Source organism: Carcharodon carcharias, chromosome 7 (genome assembly GCF_017639515.1).
Source record: "Carcharodon carcharias isolate sCarCar2 chromosome 7, sCarCar2.pri, whole genome shotgun sequence".
NCBI classification, from domain to species: domain Eukaryota; kingdom Metazoa; phylum Chordata; class Chondrichthyes; order Lamniformes; family Lamnidae; genus Carcharodon; species Carcharodon carcharias.
Window position 1 is genome coordinate 39,852,590 of NC_054473.1, and position 21,220 is coordinate 39,873,809.

Below are 21,220 nucleotides of genomic sequence, written 5' to 3' on the forward strand. Positions count from 1 at the left end.
GCTCCAATGTACTTTGATTTTTGATAGCTGAATTAAATTGCACTACTTAACATCTGCCTTGCTGGTGGTTTGGTCCTTTGCATGTGCCAAACTATGCTGATATATGGCTCTCTGGTGCTAAATATGCACATTAGAACCTGCAAAGCACCCTGTTGTCCTGCGACCTCCGGCAGTTGTAATTAAAATGAGACTTTTTTCCATGCCCTCACAATGTCTTTATGCATGGCAACGTGGAAGCAATATCAATCTTACCTTGGCAGGGATGCACTCATGTCACCCCCACACATGCTCCCAAAGTCGGGGGGGCAGACCTTGCAAAGAGCTCTTTCAGGTGGAACCAGATATGTGGATGCACGGGGAGGAGCAGCATAAGAACACCATTTGGCCTTTCGAGACTAGCGTTCTGTGCATATTAATCAGGGATTATCATGTTCCTGCCCTATCCCCCCACAATCGCCACTCAGCCATAGTAAACCTATATCCCTTGACATCTTTATCAAGACAAGAAGTTTTGAGGTCACTTTGGAGTCCAGTCCTGAGTGCCTCACCTGTACTTGCTGAGTAGCAAGTACTCCAGACCTTCCAATTGCAGAGATTCCTACAAGTCTCAGTCCTAGATGGCCTTAGTATTAGTGCGAGACTGTGATCAGTCATTCTAAACAGCCTAGCCAAGGTAAACATCTTTCCTGCAGAGCCCCATTAGAGCTGTTGATACTTCACATGGATACCCTCACAGTCTTCGGCACAGCCTATTCTACTCTCTCTCACCTCATGGACTAGGACCTCTGTCTTCCAATGAGGTCCAATGCACTTTTGTTGCAAACCCTTCATGCGAGGTCTACTGAAACCCTTGATAAGGAGACAAGCAGGCCAAACAAGTCTCCATGTGAGGCCTCACAAAGACTTCAGTCAACCGCACACACACCTCTTTAATCCTGCACTCAATCCTTCTTGCAGTCAGGGCTAACTTGCCAATTGCCTCCATACTTTCAGCCTTCACTTGCATGTTATCTCAAAATGACAGATTTTCACCAAGATCAGCCAGTAATGATTGGACATGTCCACTACAGCTTTCTCCAAACATGTAGGGAAGCTTCTGATTTTCTATTGTTAAGAAGACAGTGTACAGCTTCACTGTACATCTACAGTGTTCCTTGCCACTCACACAGCATGTTTAACTCACCCTGAGTACTCTTTGCATCCACCCACACCTCACATCAGGGCATCAGAAGAAGGAGATGCAATGACCTCGTTGAACATTCTGCACAGACATCATTTTCAAAGGTCACAACATGATGAGCTGCAAGTTATGGCTTGCAATGATACATGCCTGGGCCGCACACTCTCAAACGATGGCCAGTGCTTAATCATGCACGTTGTATTATTGACTTATCAGTATGTTGATAATGTGAGAGAACTGAATCTATAGGAGTTTATTATCAGACTCTGATGGACACACAAAATCCACACCCTTAAATTGAAGCAACTAACAGCAAGGTGGAATCCAGGACACTTCCAAACTGTGCAAGTACACATGTATTTACAAGTGCCAAAAGTATATCCAATAGTTGTTGACCCATGCCACCTGTGTGCCTTCAAACGTCTTTATTTTTCTTTATCTATTAGTACGTCTAGGTGCAGCCCAGACATTCACCACTGAAGTGGAGGCAGCCTGCTGACTGCTATCCTCTGTTGAGTGTGATGACTTTGGCAGGCGTTCTCTGGTACCTGAGGCCTGGAGGGCCCAGGCCTGCTCAGGGTCTCCTGCTCAGTTGCAAGTGCACCCTACTCGGCCCGGCCTGCTGGAGGCAATGATGTCACTGGCAGAGGGAGGGTGGAGCATCAGGGCACCCTTGGAGTGACGCTCCTCCTCCCAGTGGGTACCCGATGGCACCTCCCTGACTCCTTGAGGGAGGTCAGGGTACCCCATCCCCCTCTTGTCTAGCCACTGCCTCACTGCTCCCATGTCTAGAGTGACAGGGTGCAGGTCCAGGCACATATCCAGCAGCCACTCTCTGTTCTACTGGAGCTGAGTCTCCAAGGTGGCCATCACCCTTTCCATGGAGGCAGCCAAGTGTTCACATGCTGGAGCCACAACAGACAGAAGGTGGATGGAAAACAAAAACAGAATTACCTGGAAAAACTCAGCAGGTCTGGCAGCACCGGCGGAGAAGAAAAGAGTTGACGTTTCGAGTCCTTTTGAACATCTTTTGATGATCTGCTCCTATCACTGCTTGTTTGTCCCTACAACCACACCACCCCCATCCACTTCTCTCCCCCCACCCAACCCCCCACCCGCCCACCTTAAACCAGCTTATATTTCACCCCTCTCCTTGGATTCACCTAGTTCTGTTGAAGGGTCATGAGGACTCGAAACTTCAACTCTTTTCTTCTCCGCCGATGCTGCCATACCTGCTGAGTTTTTCCTGGTAATTCTGTTTTTGTTTTGGATTTCCAGCATCCGCAGTTTTTTGTTTTTATCTAGAAGGTGGATGGACTCCTCCAGCCTGCACATGGCCTCTGGAATCTCTGCCTGATGTTCCCCTGCCTGTCTCTGCTTCTCTATCAGACGGCTTAGGGCCGAGTCCTGGAGCTTGTCACCTGTATGGGCTGAGCATGCGCCTGGTCTCCAGCAGTCCTCTGAGTGTCAGAGACCTCGGCTTTCACTACCTCTGCCAGCTGTTGGACCTGTGTCAGTGATGTGCTCACTAGAATACGACCCGAGTCTACTCTAGAACGTGCACCCACTGAGGTGAATGTATCTGCATTGCTGGAAGGTGGAAGTGAACGCAGTGACAGTACATCCTTTGAGGCATCATCCTCAGAGGTGGGGTTGGGGCTGGTTCTGTACTGGGCTTCATTGTGGGTCTCCTCATTTTCTTTCTGGTACCTGGAATGGGGAAAAAATTTAGTGGATGCCTAAGCAGGCTCCTTAATTAAAGCAACGTGTAACCCTGTGGGTGCAACTGACAACTGCAGACTGGAGGGAGTCCTATCTCGCCTTTAGCGCAAGCACGGTGCTGCTCCTCTATGGCTAGCTTGGCAGCCTCTTCCTCGAAAAGTATAAGGACTTAAATGTTCGGAATGCTCCCTCTGGTCTTGACCCGCTCCCGCCTGTTGTGCGAGTTCTTGTCCTGCAGGCAGACAGAAGGATTGAATGTCATCCCAATGGGTGCTTGAGCAGTTTAGGAGCATGCAAGTCTACGGCAGCTCCTGAGCCCTCCCCCATGAGTGATTAACAAGCAGGATGTCCTGCAACTGGTAGAACATTGAGAGTATGAAGTGGCTGCCACACATTCCGCGCATATGTCCCATCTGCTCCTGAGTCCTGCAACCCAAACTCCTGTCTGACACCCCTGTGCACTCACACACTTACACTGCCCGATGCCCTTATGAATGTCACTTAGCAGTGAGTAGACCGTGCCACTGACCCTGGCGGAACACAGCAGATTGTTCAACCTTTTCCTGCACTGCTGGCCAGTTCTTCTGTGGGCCCCACGGGCGCTAACTTCCGCTGTGACATCCACCCGGCCGCCATGGTCAGACAGGAGGGCCTCCTGCTGCCATACCTAGTAAAACAGCACCTCTCACCTTTCCTGTATGGCCCGGAGGAGAATCTGCAGGGAGGCATCGCTAAACTGTGAGGCCACACGTTGTCTGCTCCGTGACATTCCGATTCACGCAGAATCTGGAGTTCCTGGCTTGCAGTGAGTGAATGGATGTTGAGGGGCCTGGACCTGCAATCCCATGAAGGTAGTAGCGGGGATGGCAACTTCCTGCCACCACTGCCATGAGAATCGGCGAGCTGCTCGCAGATGCATAAGGAATGAGTTGAACAGCACGAGATGGTGGGTGGTCAGCCATCCTGCTCCCCAACAGAAAACACTCTGCACCCGCCACCAAATTTAGACTCCAGAACAGGAGATTCCGGCCAGGGATTCCAGTCGGTCTTGAACAATTCTAATTTTCTAATTAGTCTTCTAATTTTCTAATATTCACTGCTGTCAGATGTTCCAGAGCAATACAACGTGTGATATAGGAGACTAACTATCCATTTTATTACCGTCTCAATATGGCCCCCAGCTAAGAGAAGGATGTTGAGCTGGAGAAGACCTAAAGGGTATCAGAACTGCTAGAAATGATCAATCTACCACAATTGCTGAGTTGTTAGCAGTATCTGCACAGATACAGAAAGATGAGCAAAACTACTACTCAAAGAGTTAAACCACAGAAGGTGCTGCAATGTGCAAAAAATGAGTTCCTGTTTTCAACCAACATAAACCACTGCTTTCGTACTATTGAAGGCTGTAGCTTATTTTAGAGTATCTAACGATTTCCTCCATTTGTTACTGCTCTTTGCCAAAATATGTTCATTATCAAAACTTTATATGGTGCATTTTTACGCTGTAGCATCACTCAACCTGTAGATCACTCCACCAAGAGAAGACAAACGCAGGCTGCACAAACCTTGTATGTGATTCTAACAATATTCACTGCAGCTTTAGAAAGTCAGAGCACTGATTAACAAGGATTTTCATTTATCAAAGCCTGCAGCATCATTGTAAGTATATGTTTTTAAAAGGTATAAATATTTTGGAGAATCATTTTTAAAAATTCAAGATATACCTTACATAATGCAACTTGCCTTTCATCGTTCTATTTGCAGGCTCAATTTCTTAACTGATGACATTTGCAGTTACCCAATTGAAACTGCAGCAAAACCATTTTGCACTTCTTACCTGATGCACAAAGAAGCAACACCACACCATGAGGTACTTGTAAGTGTTTTCACCAGCGAAAGAAACTTGAAGATTCACTAATTCTTTGAAGTAATGTTAAGAGCTTACTCTCGGCCAAAATTGCCCCTAGCTTTTCCCTTAGCTGCACTCCTCCCGAAGCAGCCGGAACAACAGGAAGTGAGACAGGAGCCTTTCACGTCTTTGGTTATCTGTATCTATACAGAGTGCAGATGGACTGCAGAAGCTGGTAATGCAATTTTAGTGGTCTGCCAGGTGCACTTTAATTGCGTAAATGCTATTGCTGTGCAGAATATATTGAATATCCTGCCTTAAGGTTGCTGCATCCTTTGTATTGTTGGCCTATATGAAACAACTTAGCAAGTTTGAAATCCCCCAAGTCTTGATTCCTGACAATTGAAAGGAAGCTGAAGTAGGAGCAAACAGTTTGTGTTGGGATTGTTTGAACATGGGTCCTTTTTTTAAGTATAATACCATATGCAATGAGTATTATTAAACCTGCTTATTTTTCTCCATAAAGAGCACTTCTATGTTCCCAGGGAAATTAATAGATTTATTTTCCAAAATTTATAGAATGATTATTGGACTGCACATCCGTTCCTGTAGTTGGTGCATCACTTTCTCTGAAGGCATTGAGTCCTGGATTACTTATAGGTCAATTGCTTTAGGAAGGTCATGCCTTTGAACCACTCTTGTCCAGTAATTAACAAGTGAGGCAATTTGGAGCAGAATTTTCTGCCTGTTGGGGGGGTTGTGCAGGCACGTTTGAGGACAGGCGGGTTCCCGATCGGTGCCCTGGTCGGGGGTGCACCATCATTTTACGTGGGCGGGCCTGTGCGCTACCAGTGTGGGTCTGGGGGATGATTCCCTAAGCAGGTCTGTGTGCTCTTTCACCCATCCGCGTGGAAGAGCCCACAGATCTCCCTGAGGCGAAATGCTGCCTTAGGGAGATCGGCTGAGCCTATAAAAATTTATTAAAGGTATGAAAAATTTTCCTGACATGTCCCCTCATGTGACACTGTCACGTGGGCTGGGACACATCCATTAATTTTATTTAAAAATTTTCTGAACATTTTAAATCCTTCATGGAGCCTCACCCCGCCAGTGGATGAGGTTTCATGCTCTTTTGGAAAGCCGCCTGGGCTCTTTGCCTGCTTGCCAGCCGTATGGTTGGATGGGCAGCTTTAATAGGACTTTGACAGTTCGGTGAGCACGCAGCCGATTCAGCTGCGCGCCCGCCGAACAGAAAATCTAAATGACACCGGGTGACGTCAGGACACACCATTTTAAGCGTCGGTGTGCAGGTCCTGCCCCCGCACGCCGACCAAGGAATCCTGCCCTTGGTGTTAGCTTGATGTTGGATGTTTCCTTTTGGATAATTTAGTGGATGTTTCATATTGACATAAAACACCTAACATAAAATGTGTTCTCCTTGTAGTATCATTTCCGTTTGAACCGCAGCATTGTAGGGAATATACTCCAAGTTTGCATTTTTTTTTAAGTGTTTGAATTTAGTACTTTACATTCTTAATAAAAATCTATATGCTGAAAACCTAATGGAATTGAATGTTATTACTAATTTTTTTATATTTCGTGTCCTGAGATTGAAGATGCTTACAAAGTTCAAATGAGCGAATTATGCCTTAGCTTTCTGTAAACCTTTGGGAGAAAAATAAATTTACTGTAAATCTTTGGCAAGGATTTTCAGGTCCCACCAGGGGTTGGAATGGAGGCAGACAGAGCCTGAAAATGCTGGCTTTATCTGGTGTGTCTGTTTTCTGATGTTGGCCATCTTTGAGGATGAAGGGTTGAGGTAGGTGCTGGCATTGTTACCTGTCCCCATGTGGTGGGTTGCTGGTTAAGCTCCTTAAGAGTCTGGTTAAACTCACTTAAAGGAGGCTGATTGGGATTTTCCAGTTGGCCTCCAGTTTCCTGCACTGGCATAGGACAGTTTGGATGCCTGGAAGCAGGGATCTGACAGCAGGCCAGGGATCCAGGGATCCAGCGCTCCAGGCAGACCTCGAGGCCCTCCAGCTTCGAGAGCCCGGCTGCCATCCTGAACTGGACAAGGATCCTCTCTCGGTATCAATTAAGGGGACGCTCTGTCAAAATCCTAATGAGTGACCAATTCCACTCCCACCAGCCCTCTTCACCCCACTGAGCAACTTTGGGACCCGGAAACCCATCCAAACTTCCGTTTTCTGCCCTGGGATGGAAAATCTAGCCCTTTTATTCTTTTCAGTTCAGAAAATTCTTGCCTCAAATTTCTAAGGACAAATGATGGTCGCAAACTAACAATTTTCTTATATAACTATAACTTATATAGCTGTGTAACTAATGAGTCAGTTTTAGAACTAAGGACAGGATTTCACCCATGCTGGGCAGGGTCAGCAGGGACGGTCGGGAAGCCGACTGCTGCCCGCTTGCGCGGCCAGGAGGCAATTTCACACTGGTGGGCCAATTAAGGCCCACCCGGTGTGAAACGTGAGTGGCAGGGCTCACCGCTGCCTGTGTGGGCGGGGGGAAGAGTGTGAGCCGAGCGAGCATGACCTTCATGCATTGGCATGAGAGCACACTTCAAAATCTCCCTGATGCGCAGAGGTGCTTCAAGGAGATGAAGCGATATGAAAAAAACAATTAAAAAAATAAAAATGTAAAGAAACATGTCCCCTTGCGCAACTCTGTCACATGAGCAGGGACATGTTATTAATGAAAATTAAAGTTTTTATTTTATTTTTATTTGATTTTGGAAACCTCATCCCACCCACGGATGAGGTTTCCAAAAAAGGTGCAAAGGCCATTTGGCCTTTTCACCAGCCTGCCAGCCGTTAGGTTGGGCGGGCAGCGAAGAATTTCTTTTAATTGACTTTGAAATAGTCTTAAAAGGCTTTTTAATTGTCGGGGACGTGCTGCCAACTCCGGCGCAGGTTCGCTGACTGAAATATCGCGTAAGTGCGTAATGATGTCAGGCAACTCAGCCGATGTCATTTAACACTCAGTCGGGTCAGGCACCCGCCTGCCAAGCTAAAAATTTTACCCAAGGTTCAAACATACTTTTGAGATAAATCCAAGATGTAGCAGCCCACATGAATAGCCAGCTTTAATCTTTGCCCTCCAATTAATTTCATCACATTTGTGGTTAACATTTCCATCTCTGGTTAAATGTATTCCTAGATGTTTCATCACGTAAGCTCTTACTTCTAACTGACCCTTCTCCATGCTCCCACCACCATCAACCAAAACACCCATTCTCATGGCCACATTGCCACCACATCAAGTGGAAAGCAATTTTATTACCTAACTGATTCATGGTTATCAGTTAAACAGCCTTTCCCTCCCACCTCCAATAATTTTATAACCAATTAACAGAAACAAAGAAAACAAAAGAAACACAATTTTCAAGTGCTTCTCTGATCTTTATCAGGAATTGTTTGCTGTTCTTGAGATTAAGCTTCACTTTCTGGAGGCTACAGGCCAAGCCTGGAGGAGTGACAAGCCTCGTCTTTCCTACATCCACTGTTATCCCTAGTATCCTAAGCCATATATTGAGAATAGATATTTCAATTGTGGCTAGAGGTTTGGAATTACACTGGAGAGGATACTTTGCCTCATGATTCAAGTAAACAAAAAGCAGCAAAATCAATGAGGAAATCTCACTCTAATCCAGTCAACACTTAATGGAATGAGGTACTAAAGCAGGCAATTTTCTGATGAAGGAGAGTGAGATACTCAAGGCGTAATAATTGCTCCTTTTCCTTCACAGATGCTCTCTGACCTGCTGTGCATTTCCAGCATTTTCTGTTTTCTTACTTTAAAGCTTGCCTTCCAATCTCGTTCATCAGAGTCAGGATCCTTTTGCTACATTCATTGTTATTCCCAATATCCTGGATTATATATAGGGAGTGGACCTTTCCTTTGTGGCAAGAGGTTTGGAACTGCACCAATCCCATTGTCCCTGAATTTCCTTCCATTATCTTCCATACTCCAAAGCTCCTGGGAAAAGTCTATTCAATGCTAGAAAGCTATTGAGAAACTTTAGAGCAATATTTGATCCAGGTTTACGGTATAAAACTCCAGTGATTTGAATCAGAAGACAAATTCTAACAGAGCTAGTTAAACAACCTTCAACAGCTGGTCAGACTCTCTAATGATTGACAAGATGTTACAGGATTGGATCAAATATGACGTGAGAGTGGAATCAGGGCTACCATCTCACAATTTGTTGAGCAAGCCAATAGAAAAGATATTGCAATTATTCAACAAAATCCTCTTGGGTTAATCCTATGTAAGCTATGACCTGAAGGAGAAAACAGTTGAGTACTTGTTCTAGTCTTTGGCTGTGAGGCTCAAACAATTTTTTAAAGGCTGTGTTTGCTGCCAAAGCCGTGCATGTGCAGTTGTATGCACAGGCACCATCTTTATAGGGGGCAATGTGCAGCAGGGTGTATGCAAAGCCACCATCTCTAACATGAACCCAGCTTATTTACTTTCAAGAACAATGTACCATGCATCAAAATAAAGTGTCTGTTAGTACTTTGCAAAATCATATTTAGCTCTGCAACATCATTAATTCATTGTTCCTTCTTAAAGTAAAGAGATTTGAGAACATGACAGAATATGCAGATGTTTTAAGGCAGGATTCTGCCTCTTACCTAAGCTGCTAGAATTAGTGAGCTCTATACAACATTGCAACAGTTTTCTTTCCTGAGTTGACTGAATCTTTTAGATCAGAATATTTAGCAACCTATGTGTACCATGCTTATAAACTGCGAAACGACAGAAATCATTAAAGTGAGTTAAAGCATTTGCGTTCAGCAACAATTCTGGATTGTCCCTGTCATTCATCGTAAAATACTGTAACATTTTCTCCAAGTGTCAATAAAATGCTTGTGAGCTTGATATTCCGAACAACCTGCCGACTAAGTGACGTGTGAGATCCATGGAATCCACAAACTATATTACAATAGCCAGGTTAGAAAGCAAAATGAGTTGATGTGCTGGGTAAACTGATGTGTGCACATTGTTGGATCTCTGCGCATGCGTGGACCAGTGCATACGAACAGACAGGTGTCAGCGACCATCTTGCACGGCATATTGCATTGGGAGGAGTCGGTGCTTTTTTAATGCGTCCACTTATCATCTGTGCTCTGCCCAAAGGCAGGTCCTTGGCTTATAGTAGCCTCTCTCTCCTGTACTAGTTTTTCACTTGCCAATAACTTTCTTCAGTTTTCGAGCCATCCAGCACTGATATTTTCTTCCTTCCTCTTAATCCTTTTTTATCTTGAAATCTTCCCTCCATAACATCTCTTACAAATCCGTCATTTTCTCTTAAGATGCACCCTATCCGGACTCTCTGTTCCTAATTACATTCAGCAAATTTCTTTGCTCATTCACTCTCCTCAGCACTTCAACATTTCTTACTTTTTCTTTTGCTATTCTCCTCCAAACCCACATTTTAAAGTTATTTAGCAAGTTGGCCTCCTCTTTCTACATCTCCAAGCCTCACAATCATGCAAAACAACACTCCAAATCAGGCTCTTTAAAAATTGCTTCCTGCATTGTTTATTCAGCTTTCCAGTTAGCAACCATCCCTTCTTAATATGGGGGAGAATTTTCATCCCGTCGGGGGGGTTCTGTGGGGGCGGCTGGGGGTGGGTGCGAACACAATCGGTACCCTGATCGGGTCTGTGCCGCCATTTTATGTGGGCAGTCCAATTAAGGCTGGAAGCGCTGAGCACTCCCTGTGTGGTTGAGTTGGGGCCTGCGCTTATTTGCACAAAGCTGCCTCAGGGAGATTGGTTTAAGTTCCCAAAAGTTTAATGAGGAAAAGAAAACATTTTAAGACATGTCCTCTCATGTGACAATGTCACATGAGCTGGGACATGTCAATGAAAATTAATGAAAAAAATTATTTAATTTATAAACCCTTCATGAAACTTTATTCCGTCCATGGATGAGGTTTCATAGTAAATGCGAAGGCCGCTTGGATCTTCGCTTGCCCGCCAACCCTAAGGTTGGACGGGCAGCTCTGTTAATTATTTAAATTGGAGTTTAAATGGCCTTAATAGGCCTTTGACAGTTCGGCGGGCACGCAGCCAACTCTGGTGCGCGCCGGCCAAACGGAATGTCTGAATGACATGCGGTGATGTCGGGACACACGCCCATCTGTCCCCGCCCGCCGTCCTGAAGATTCTGCCCGTGCTCTTTCCCATTGCCAACTTAGTTCTTCTTTCTTGGTTGCGTCTTCTATCTGCAGATATTATGCTATCTAAATACTTGAATCCTAGCACCTGTTGTGGTTCTCTTCCTTCTATGAATATGTGAATATTTCTTGGTGATTTTGGGATATGCATCACTTTGGTTTTGCCAGTGTTCACTTTCATTCCAAAGTTCACGCCTGCTGATACTATATCTGCTAGTTTCTGGTATACTTATTCTCTGCTTGCTACAAATGCTTTGCTGTCTGCAAATCTAACTGATGTTATCATTTCCCTCCCAATCATAACATCAGATTCTGTGTCTTCAAATGCTTCTTTGATCATTGCTTCTAAAGAAAACCGGTGAAAAACAACACCTTGTCAAACTCCTCTTCCAATTACATATGGGGCAGGATTTTTTGAATGGCGGGGTTTCCCATCCTGCCACCTGATGAGTCGATAGGGAATGCATCCCCGCTGAAACCAACTGCCCCACAAATTAGAGAGTCAGGACCAGGGTTGAGCGGTGGCTATTGCTGGGACTACAGGCAGTCCCCAAAGAAAAGGAGGTTATGGATACAGGACTTCAGGTAAGTCTGGGGTATCAGAAGGGCCTGGCTGTTGGTTACCAGCAAGGGTGGAGTGAGGGGGGTGAGAGGCCAGATTTCAGAAGCCAGGGGGAACATTAAAGGGGGGTGACCTTGTGGGAGGGTGCCTCCAATGAGCACAGGGAACCTCTAAAGGACAATCCCCCCTGCTCCTTGCACGACAGCAGTAAAAGTTGCCAGGCTGCCCACTTGATATGGGCCTTCCCCTGCCACAGGTTATAGAGCAGTAGGGTGGGACAAAGTACATAAGAAGCCAAAGGGCAGTTAAGGGCCTCAATAGGCCCAAGGGGCAGCTGGGTCACCCAACAATTCCACCACCCCCAGTAAAATAGGAGAGACTGGGCAGGTTACATGTATTTTATGAGCCCTCCTGCCTTCAAGCGGACTGTAAAATTTTGCCCATGGTCCCAACTCCCCATTGGCTACTCTCCCTGTTGCGGTTTGACCCGCATACAGAATTCTTATGAGTTGTCTATCTTTCCAAGATGCTCCAAAGTCTTTCAGCTTAATTAAATGTCAAAAGCTTAATCCAGTCAACCCAATCGAATGCTTTTTCAAAATCTAGAAAACAAACATATAATTCCTGTCTAAACTCTAAACAGTGCTCACCTATTAATCTTGTAATTCTGATTGCTTCTCTCATTCCTATTCCTTGCTGGAATCCAAAATAGTCACCTCCGATATGGTTGCTGCACGTTCCCACCTACTCTCTTTGTCACAAACTAATTGTACGATTGCCCATGCATCGAAGGTTGTGTTGAGAACTGTAACAAAATGAGTGGGTGGGATGGTGCAGAGTTACATTAGTGATGACAAGTCTGTATTCCAGGGAGGAAGAGAGATGAGAGAAGTAATCGGCATTATAAGATTAATGAGTGCCAAAACTATGGAGTATGCCATTTATATTGAAATTTTGTGTGAATTAGTATGTAAATTAAAACAAATAACATTTAGTTATTGGTTTATAGACATACACATACTTTGAATAGCCTGGTAACTTTCTTAAAATTATATAGAAAAGAGGTTTTCACTGTTAGTCCACCAGTAAGAGCAATATTAAGCAAAGGAAAAGCTATTATAGCAGTCTCATGCAAAAATCAAATAAATGCAGGTACTAATTATATTTACAATTACTTAGAATAAACAGCGCTGTAACTGGCTACTTAACCCAACTGACCAGGGCAGTTGTTTATGATCCACATGAGCCTCCTCACAGTCTACCTCATCCAATCCTCGTGTATTTATTTAGCCTCCCCTTAAGTGCATCTATGCTATTCACCTCAACCACTCCATATGATAGCAGGTTTCACATTCTAACCACGCTCTGGGTAAAGAAGTTTATCCTTATTTTCTTATTGGATTTATTAGTGACAATCTTATATCAATGATGATGATGATACATAAAGTACTAAGTGGTTTGTGAAAACTTAAATCTTCAGCTCTAAGCCTTTTTCAATTTTAAGGTGATTTTGTACCGACACTTATTTAAATTGGATTTTGAGAGACTGGTGACCTTGAATCAACTTTCTGCTTTTATACTTTATCCCAGATACAGAACCACAGACCCAGTTTTCTGTGGATCTACAATTCTGCCATCAGAATAAAGATGCAGAATTTTGTAAATGCTGAGAGCTCTTTCATGGATGGTGGTCCCCCCAAATCCAAACTAAACAAGCTCAGAGTAAAAAACTGCCTTTATAGAAAACTGATTGCAAAGCTAAGTATTTTCATTTTTTACCACTTCTGCTCATATGACAGCAGTTCAATCCCATTGAAAACAATTTTAAACATGTTTGTCAGATATACTGGGCACAAACATGAAATATATTCAGATTTATGACACTCATTAAATGTTATGCTTAAAAGTGTCATTTGTAAGTTGAAGTTCAGCAGAGAAATCCTCAAATTCTGACTTATGTCAAGGAGCTTTCAGGATTGGATAAGGCATAAAAGGGAAGCTTTTATCAAATGGTAAGAGTTTAATACTGCAGAAAGCTTAGAAAAGTGCAGGAGTGAAATTTAAAAGGATATTGGAAAAGCAGAGAGACAGCATGAAAAATATTGGCAAGTAAAATCAAGGAAAATACAAATGCGATTTATAAATATGTAAAGGGCAGGATTTTACCCATCGGCGAGCAGGGGTGGGGGCGGGGCCCACTTGCCGACATGTAAAATAATGCGCAGTGACATCAGTGAAGTCACCGCGCCCCATTTAAATATTCAGGAAGGCGGGGGTGCAGCGAAATCAGCTGCGGGCCCGCCGACCTGTCAATGAGGCCATTGATAGAGTCAGTTATGTAATTAAAGGACCTGCCCATCCAACCTTAAGGTTGGCGGGCAAGCCAGGAGCCCCGGTGCGAACTAGAAAAAGCATGAAGCCTCATCCACAGGCAAGATGAGGTTTCATGTAGGTTATAAAAAATTTTAATAAAGTTTTTGTGAAAATTATGGACATGTCCCAACTTATGTGACATTGCCACATGAGGGGACATGTTAGGGAAATTTTAATTTTCTATTTTTAGGTTTTTAACATTTTGAGCCGATCTCCCTGAGGCTGCATTTAGCCTCAGGGGGATGTGTGCGCTCTTTCGTGCGCATGTGCAAAAGAGCACACTCTCGATTTTGGGATTCCCCCCCACCCCCCACCGCCCGCACAGGGAGCACACAGCGCTTCTGTGCAGATGTCATGCGGTGGAGGGGGGGGGGGGTTTAATTGCCCCGCCCATGTAAAATGGTGCCGCACCCCCGATTGGGGCGCCAATCGGAAGCACGTCTCTGCGCGCCCACACTTCAATTTCCCCACCGATGTGGGGAAAATTCAGCCCAAAGCGTCACAGGTTAACTAAGGAAAAAATAGGCCCAATTAGAGGCCAAAAAGATAACTAGTGTGCGGAGGCGGAAAAGGTGGGCATGGTTCTAAATGCATACGCTGTCTTCACAAAAGAGGGGGACGATACAGGTGTTGTAGTTGAGAAGGAGGAATGTGAAAAATTAGATGGGATAAACATAGTGGGGAGACCTTTTCCTCTGGCGGGCGTGGTAGGTGGGGAGCCGATTGCTGCCTATGATCAGCTGCGCACCACCATTTTATGCAAATGGGCCAATTAAGGTCCGCCCAGCGTAACATGTAGCCGGTAACGCTCAGTGCTATCTGTGCGGGCGGGAGGAGGAGGAAGAGTTGGGGCCTGCACTCTTTCACGCATGCACGCAAAAGAGAACCGCAATCTCCCTGAGGCATGGAGCTGCCTCAGGGAGATTAAGTTGATGATAAAACTTTTTAATAAATAAAGTAAAAAATATTTAAACAGTGTCACATGAGCTGGGACAGGTTTCTGAATTTCACAAAATTTATTTAATTATTTTATAAAACCTTCAGGAAACTTCATCCTGCCCATGGATGAGGTTTCCTGAAAAACGCGAAGGCCGCTTGGTCTCTTCGCCTGCCGCCAACATTAAGTTTGGACGGGCAGCGTCGTTAACAACTTTAAATACTTTTTAAATGGCCTTTAAAGGATGTTGACAGTTCGGCGGGAGCGCAGCCACTTCTGGCGCACGCCCGCTGCATGAAAGATCGAAATGATGTGTGATGACGTCAGGACACACGCCCAACATCATCACGCGTCAAGTTACGCATCAGCGTGTTGGGCCCACCACCCCACCCCCCCACCCCACCCCCACGCCAACGGCAATATTCTGCCCAGTGAGTGAAGTAAATGCAGGGGTTAGCATATGTGAAAGTAGATAAATCACCAGGCCCAAATGAATTGCATTCCAGGCTATTACGGGAAAGAGAAAATAGAAGAGGCTTTAATCTTTCCAATCCTGTCTAGCTACAGGCATGGTGCAGGAGTAGTAGAGGACTTCTAACATTGTATCATTGTTTAAAAAGGGAGAAAAAGATGATGGGCTAATTACAGGGCAGTTAGCCTAACGTTGGTGTTAGGAAAATTATCGAAAAAATTCTGAGCAGTAATATTAAACATCATTTATAGAAGCACAGATTAATCAAGCTTTTGTTGAGAGAAGGACTTGTGTGACTAATTTGATTAATTTTGAGAATGTAATAAGGCGGGTTGATGAGGGTAATCCATTTGATGTAGTATACATGAATGGTCTGACATGGCAGATTGATCAGAAAAGTAAAAGCCCATGGAACCCAAGAAAAGTAGGTTGGATCCAAAATTGGCTCAGTGGTGTGAAGCAAGGCCAAATGGTCAATGGCTGTTTTTTGTGACTAGATGGGTGGTTCCGAAGGGCTCAGTACTAGGTCCCTTGCTTTTTGCTGTATATATCAATGATTTAGATAGAGGGTGTCCATGATCAAGGAGTTTATAGAGTATACAAAAATTCTTATGTGGTTGAAAGTGAGGAATAAATTTGTAGACTACAAGAAGATATCAATGGACTGGTCAGGTGAGCAGTAAAAGTGGCAAATGGAATTTGACCTGGATAAGTGTGAAGTGATACACTTGGGGAAGGACAACTAATGCCAGGATTACACATAAATGGTAGGATTTTTAAAAATATGGAGGAACAGAGGGACCTTGGAGTGCATGTCCACAGATCCTGAAAATAGCAAGGCAAGTCGATAAAGTGGTAACAAAGGTATACTTTCCTTTATTAGCCAAGGTATAGAATATAGAGCAGAGAGGTTATTCTCAGACTATATAAAACACCAGTCAGGCCACAGCTAGAGTAATATGTACAGTTCTGGTCACAAATTTACAGGCAGGATGTGATTACACAGTGGAGGATACAGAGGAGATTTACAAGCATGTTACAAGAACTGGAGAATTTTAGCTGTGAGGAGAGATTAGAAAGGTTGGTGGTGTTTTCTTTGGAACAGGGTAAGTTGAGGAAAGGTTTAAATGAGGTGTATAAAATTATGAGAGACGTTGACATAGTGGGGAGGAGGGACCTAAGTAGAGAGTTCAATAACCAGGGTGCATAGATTTGTATTTGGTAGAAAGTTTAGAGGAATGAAGGAGAAATCTTTTCACTCAGAAGGTAGTGGGAGCCAGACTTGTCCAACATACGGCCCAGGGGCCATAAACCCCTCTACATGGACCCCAGAGACAGTTTTCAAAATGCCTGTCAAACAGGTAAATTTGAAATGGAAGATTCTGCATAGAGCTGCTCCTCCAAACACCAGTGAGCCTATTGGCAGCAAATGTGGGAAAGAAACAATCTGTGATTGGAGGAGCTGCGAACATCAACGGAATCTGGGGAAGCTAGGGAGTGAGGCCCGGGCAGCCGAGAAGCGGGGAGCCGAGGGATGGGGTGGATGAGGGCCAGGAAGGTGAGGGCTGGGCAGCTGAGGAGCAGGAAGGTGAGGGCTGGGCAGCTGAGGAGCAGGAAGGTGAGGGCTGGGCAGCTGCAGCTGAGGAGCAGGAAGGTGAGGGCTGGGGTGGCTGAGGAGCAGGAAGGTGAGGGCTGGGCAGCTGCAGCTGAGGAGCAGGAAGGTGAGGGCTGGGGTGGCTGAGGAGCAGGAAGGTGAGGGCTGGGCAGCTGAGGAGCAGGAAGGTGAGGGCTGGGCAGCTGAGGAGCAGGAAGGTGAGGGCTGGGCAGCTGAGGAGCAGGAAGGTGAGGGCTGGGGTGGCTGAGGAGCAGGAAGGTGAGGGCTGGGCAGCTGAGGAGCAGGAAGGTGAGGGCTGGGCAGCTGAGGAGCAGGAAGGTGAGGGCTGGGCAGCTGAGGAGCAGGAAGGTGAGGGCTGGGGTGGCTGCGGAGCAGGAAGGTGAGGGCTGGGGTGGCTGAGGAGCAGGAAGGTGAGGGCTGGGGTGGCTGAGAAGCAGGAAGGTGAGGGCTGGGGTGGCTGAGGAGCAGGAAGGTGAGGGCTGGGCAGCTGAGGAGCAGGAAGGTGAGGGCTGGGGTGGCTGAGGAGCAGGAAGGTGAGGGCTGGGCAGCTGAGGAGCAGGAAGGTGAGGGCTGGGCAGCTGCAGCTGAGGAGCAGGAAGGTGAGGGCTGGGTTGGCTGAGGAGCAGGAAGGTGAGGGCTGGGGTGGCTGAGGAGCAGGAAGGTGAGGGCTGGAGTGGCTGAGGAGCAGGAAGGTGAGGGCTGGGGTGGCTGAGGAGCAGGAAGGTGAGGGCTGGGCAGCTGAGGAGCAGGAAGGTGAGGGCTGGGGTGGCTGAGGAGCAGGAAGGTGAGGGCTGGGGTGGCTGAGGAGCAGGAAGGTGAGGGCTGGGCAGCTGAGGAGCAGGAAGGTGAGGGCTGGGGTGGCTGAGGAGCAGGGGGGCTGAGATGCAGGATCTAAAAGACTGGGAGGAGGGTGAGGGGTGGGAGGAGCCATGGAGCAGGAAGGCGGGGTCCGGGAGAGTCAAGGACCGGGGGGTTGCCAAGGAGTGGGGTCCGGAAGTCGAGGGCCATGGGGGCCAACGGCCAGTGAGGCCCGGGGCAGGGATCGGGGGCAAGGCCCACAGAGTGTAGGTGCCTGGGATTGGGTCAGGGTGGACCAGAGAGGGCTTGAGGCAGCAGGGCAGGGCCCACTGGCATCTAAGTGTGAGCTACTGAGTGTGAGGCGGAGGGAGAATGTGTGAGGGGGGAGGGTGAGAGTCTGAGGGGGGAGGGAGAGAGTGTTGGGGGGAAGGTGAGAGTGTGAGGGGGTGTGCGTGCAGGCGCAGAGTGTGTCCATAGGTCTATCTCACTCTCAGTATCACGGTTCTCATTCACGCTCACACACACGCACCATCTCACACTCTCATCCACTCTCAGTGGGTAAGGGTGAGCGAGAAGTCTGAGAATGGCAGTGAGCCAAAAGCACACACACTCACCCTTTCACACTCCAATACTTATCTTTATTTTGCTCAGCAAGTCGTTTTTCATAAAAGCAAAAAACTGCAGATGCTGGAAATCCAAAACAAAAACAAAAATACCTGGAAAAACTCAGCAGGTCTGGCAGCATCTGCGGAGAGGAACACAGTTAACGTTTCGAGTCTGAATGACCCTTCAACAGAACTAAGTAAAAATAGAAAAGAGGTGAAATATAAGCTGGTTTAAGTGGGGTGGTTTGGGACAGTTAGAGCTGGATAGAGGGCCAGTGATAGGTGGAGATAGCCAAAAGATGTCATAGACAAAAGGACAAAGAGGTGTTGACGGTCAGGCCCTTTTCATACCTAAGCATTTTTAAAAAAAATTCATGATTAATGTTGTACCAAACTTTATCTTTCTGAAATTTGCTCATTGGCCCCTTGAGTGAGAAAAATTTTGAAATGTGGCCCCCCTTCCCCAAGGAGAAAAGGTTGGACAAGCCTGGATTAGGCTGTATAGTTCTTTTACAGCTGGTACAGATATGGATGGGCCGAATGGACTCCATCTGTGCCATAAATTCCTGACTCTATTATTACATTCAGTCACATCCAGAAGTCTGGTTTGTTTCAAATTATTTTCTGCAGTTAGAAAGGGGTGCCAAAGACACAGTCATTAAAACTGAATCAATTGTGCAACCAAATTGTCTCTTCCTTTATCTGGGAGATTTGATATTAAAGACATCCAGTCCAAATATCAAACATTTTGAATTAATTGCTGGGGTAACTCCTGAAAACAGCTATGTCACTGAATAGTAACCCAAGGATGAGCATGTGTGGCCTCTATGAGAATGCTGAATGAAATGTTGCTTAACCAAATAACAAAAAACAACACACTAGCAGGAGAAAACAAAATTACCTGGAAAAACTCAGCAGGTCTGGCAGCATCGGCGAAGAAGAAAAGAGTTGACGTTTCGAGTCCTCATGACCCTTCGACAGTGATAGTGGTTGCATGCTGCACTCTCCACAATCTTGCGCTGGAAAGGGCAGACGCAGTGGACGATGAAGATGTTGACGCAGTGGCTGCGGCTGCACGAGTCCAGTAGTGAGTCCAAGGATAAGCATGCATAGGGAAATGCTGAGGGGGTAGACGCTGACCTGGGCATACTCTAGGGAGGCAGGGACACCTGGGAGGCTTTAATCCAACGAACCTTCAGCTAGCATACCACAGATGGACCTCCAGCACAAGCCTGGGCTGTAGGCTCCATACTCGACACCTAAGTGCAAAATCTGCCAGGTGAGGAACAGTAACTAAGGGCCTTGTTAATAAAGCTGAATGTCCAACAAAACACTCATTACATTTTTGAAAACCATCCACATACACAAGAAAAGAGGCAACCTCAGTCATGGTGACATATCTGAATTTAATATAGAAACATAGAAACACAGAAACTAGGAGCAGGAGTAGGCCACTTGGCCCTTCGAGCCTGCTGTGCCATTCATTATGATCATGGCTGATCATCCAACTCAATAGCCTGCTCCCGCTTTCTCCCCATACCCTTTGATCCCTTTCGCCCCAAGAGCTATATCGAACTCCTTCTTGAAAACATACAATGTTTTGGTCTCAACTACTTTCTGTGGTAACGAATTCCACAGGCTCACCACTCTCTGGGTGAAGAAATTTCTCCTCATTTCAGTCCTAAATGTCTAGCCCATATCCTCAGACTGTGACCCCTGGTTCTGGACTCCCCCACCATCGGGAACATCCTTCCTGCATCTACCCTGTCTAGTCCTATTAGAATTTTATAGGTTTCTATGAAATACCCCCTCATTCTTCTGAACTCCATTGAATATAATCCTAATCACCTCAATCTCTCCTCATATGTCAGTCCTGCCATCCCAGAAATCAGTTGGGTAAACCTTCGCTGCAATCCCTCTCTAGCAAGTGCATCCTTCCTCAGATAAGGAGACCAAAATTGCACACAATATTCCAGGTGTGGTCTCACCAAGGCCCTGTACAATTGCAGCAAGACATCCCTGTTCCTGTATTCGAATCCACTGGCTATGAAGGCCAACATACCTTCTTTGCCTTCTTTACCGCCTGCTGCATCTGAATGTTTACCTTCAGCGACTGATATACAAGAACACCCAGGTCTCGTTGCACATTCCCCTCTCTCAATTTATAGCCGTTCAGATAATAGTCTGCCTTCCTGTTTTTGCTACCAAAATGGATAACCTCACATTTATCCACATTATACTGCATCTGCCATGCAGTTGCCCACTCACTCAGCTTGTCCAAATCACACTGAAGCATCTCTGCATCCTCTTCACAGCTCACCCTCCCACCCAGCTTTGTGCCATTTGCAAATTTGGAGATATTACGTTTAATTCCCTCATCTAAATCATAAATATATATTGTAAATAACTGGAGTCCCAGCAACGATCCCTGTGGTACCCCACTAGTCACTGCCTGCCATTCAGAAAAAGACCCTTTTATTCCTACTCTTTGTTTCCTGCCTGCCAACCAGTTTTCTATCCATCTCAATACACTACCCCCAATCCCATGTGCTTTAATTTTACACGCCAATCTCTTATGTGTCTCTTTTATGTCAAACAAACAAACTTATGCAAAAAAAAGATAATAGTGTTACAAATCAGAGCAAATCATAAGGACCTCATCTCGGGCCAACACAAAAGCACCAGTGAAAAACCCGTCGTGTGCCTAAGGTGCCTTATGTTTACGTTTCCGGGTGCTGCATCTTGCTGCTGCCCATCGCTCAGAGTGGCATCTGAATAGCCTGCTGATGCTGCTATCCTTGATGACCTTGGCGGTTGTCCTCTGGCCCGTGGAGCCAGTGCTGGCCCCTCCTGCGAGGGAGCTGTCAGTTCCACAGCTGGCATCTCCCCAGTCATCACA

General features: G+C 45.9%; 1 protein-coding gene across 3 annotated transcripts in view; it reads right to left on the bottom strand.

The window, feature by feature from the left end:
* arhgef3 (Rho guanine nucleotide exchange factor (GEF) 3) overlaps positions 1–21,220 on the bottom strand; it is a 398,934-nt gene that overhangs the window by 216,335 nt on the left and 161,379 nt on the right. The window contains exon 1 of one of the 3 annotated variants that reach the window (XM_041192204.1): positions 4,740–4,921. The exons of the other annotated variants lie outside the window; for them this stretch is intronic. Coding sequence (XP_041048138.1) covers positions 4,740–4,769 — 30 coding nt within the window. The 5' untranslated portion in view covers positions 4,770–4,921. Of the gene's footprint in view, positions 1–4,739; positions 4,922–21,220 lie in introns of those variants that run through there. 3 annotated transcript variants of the gene reach the window in all.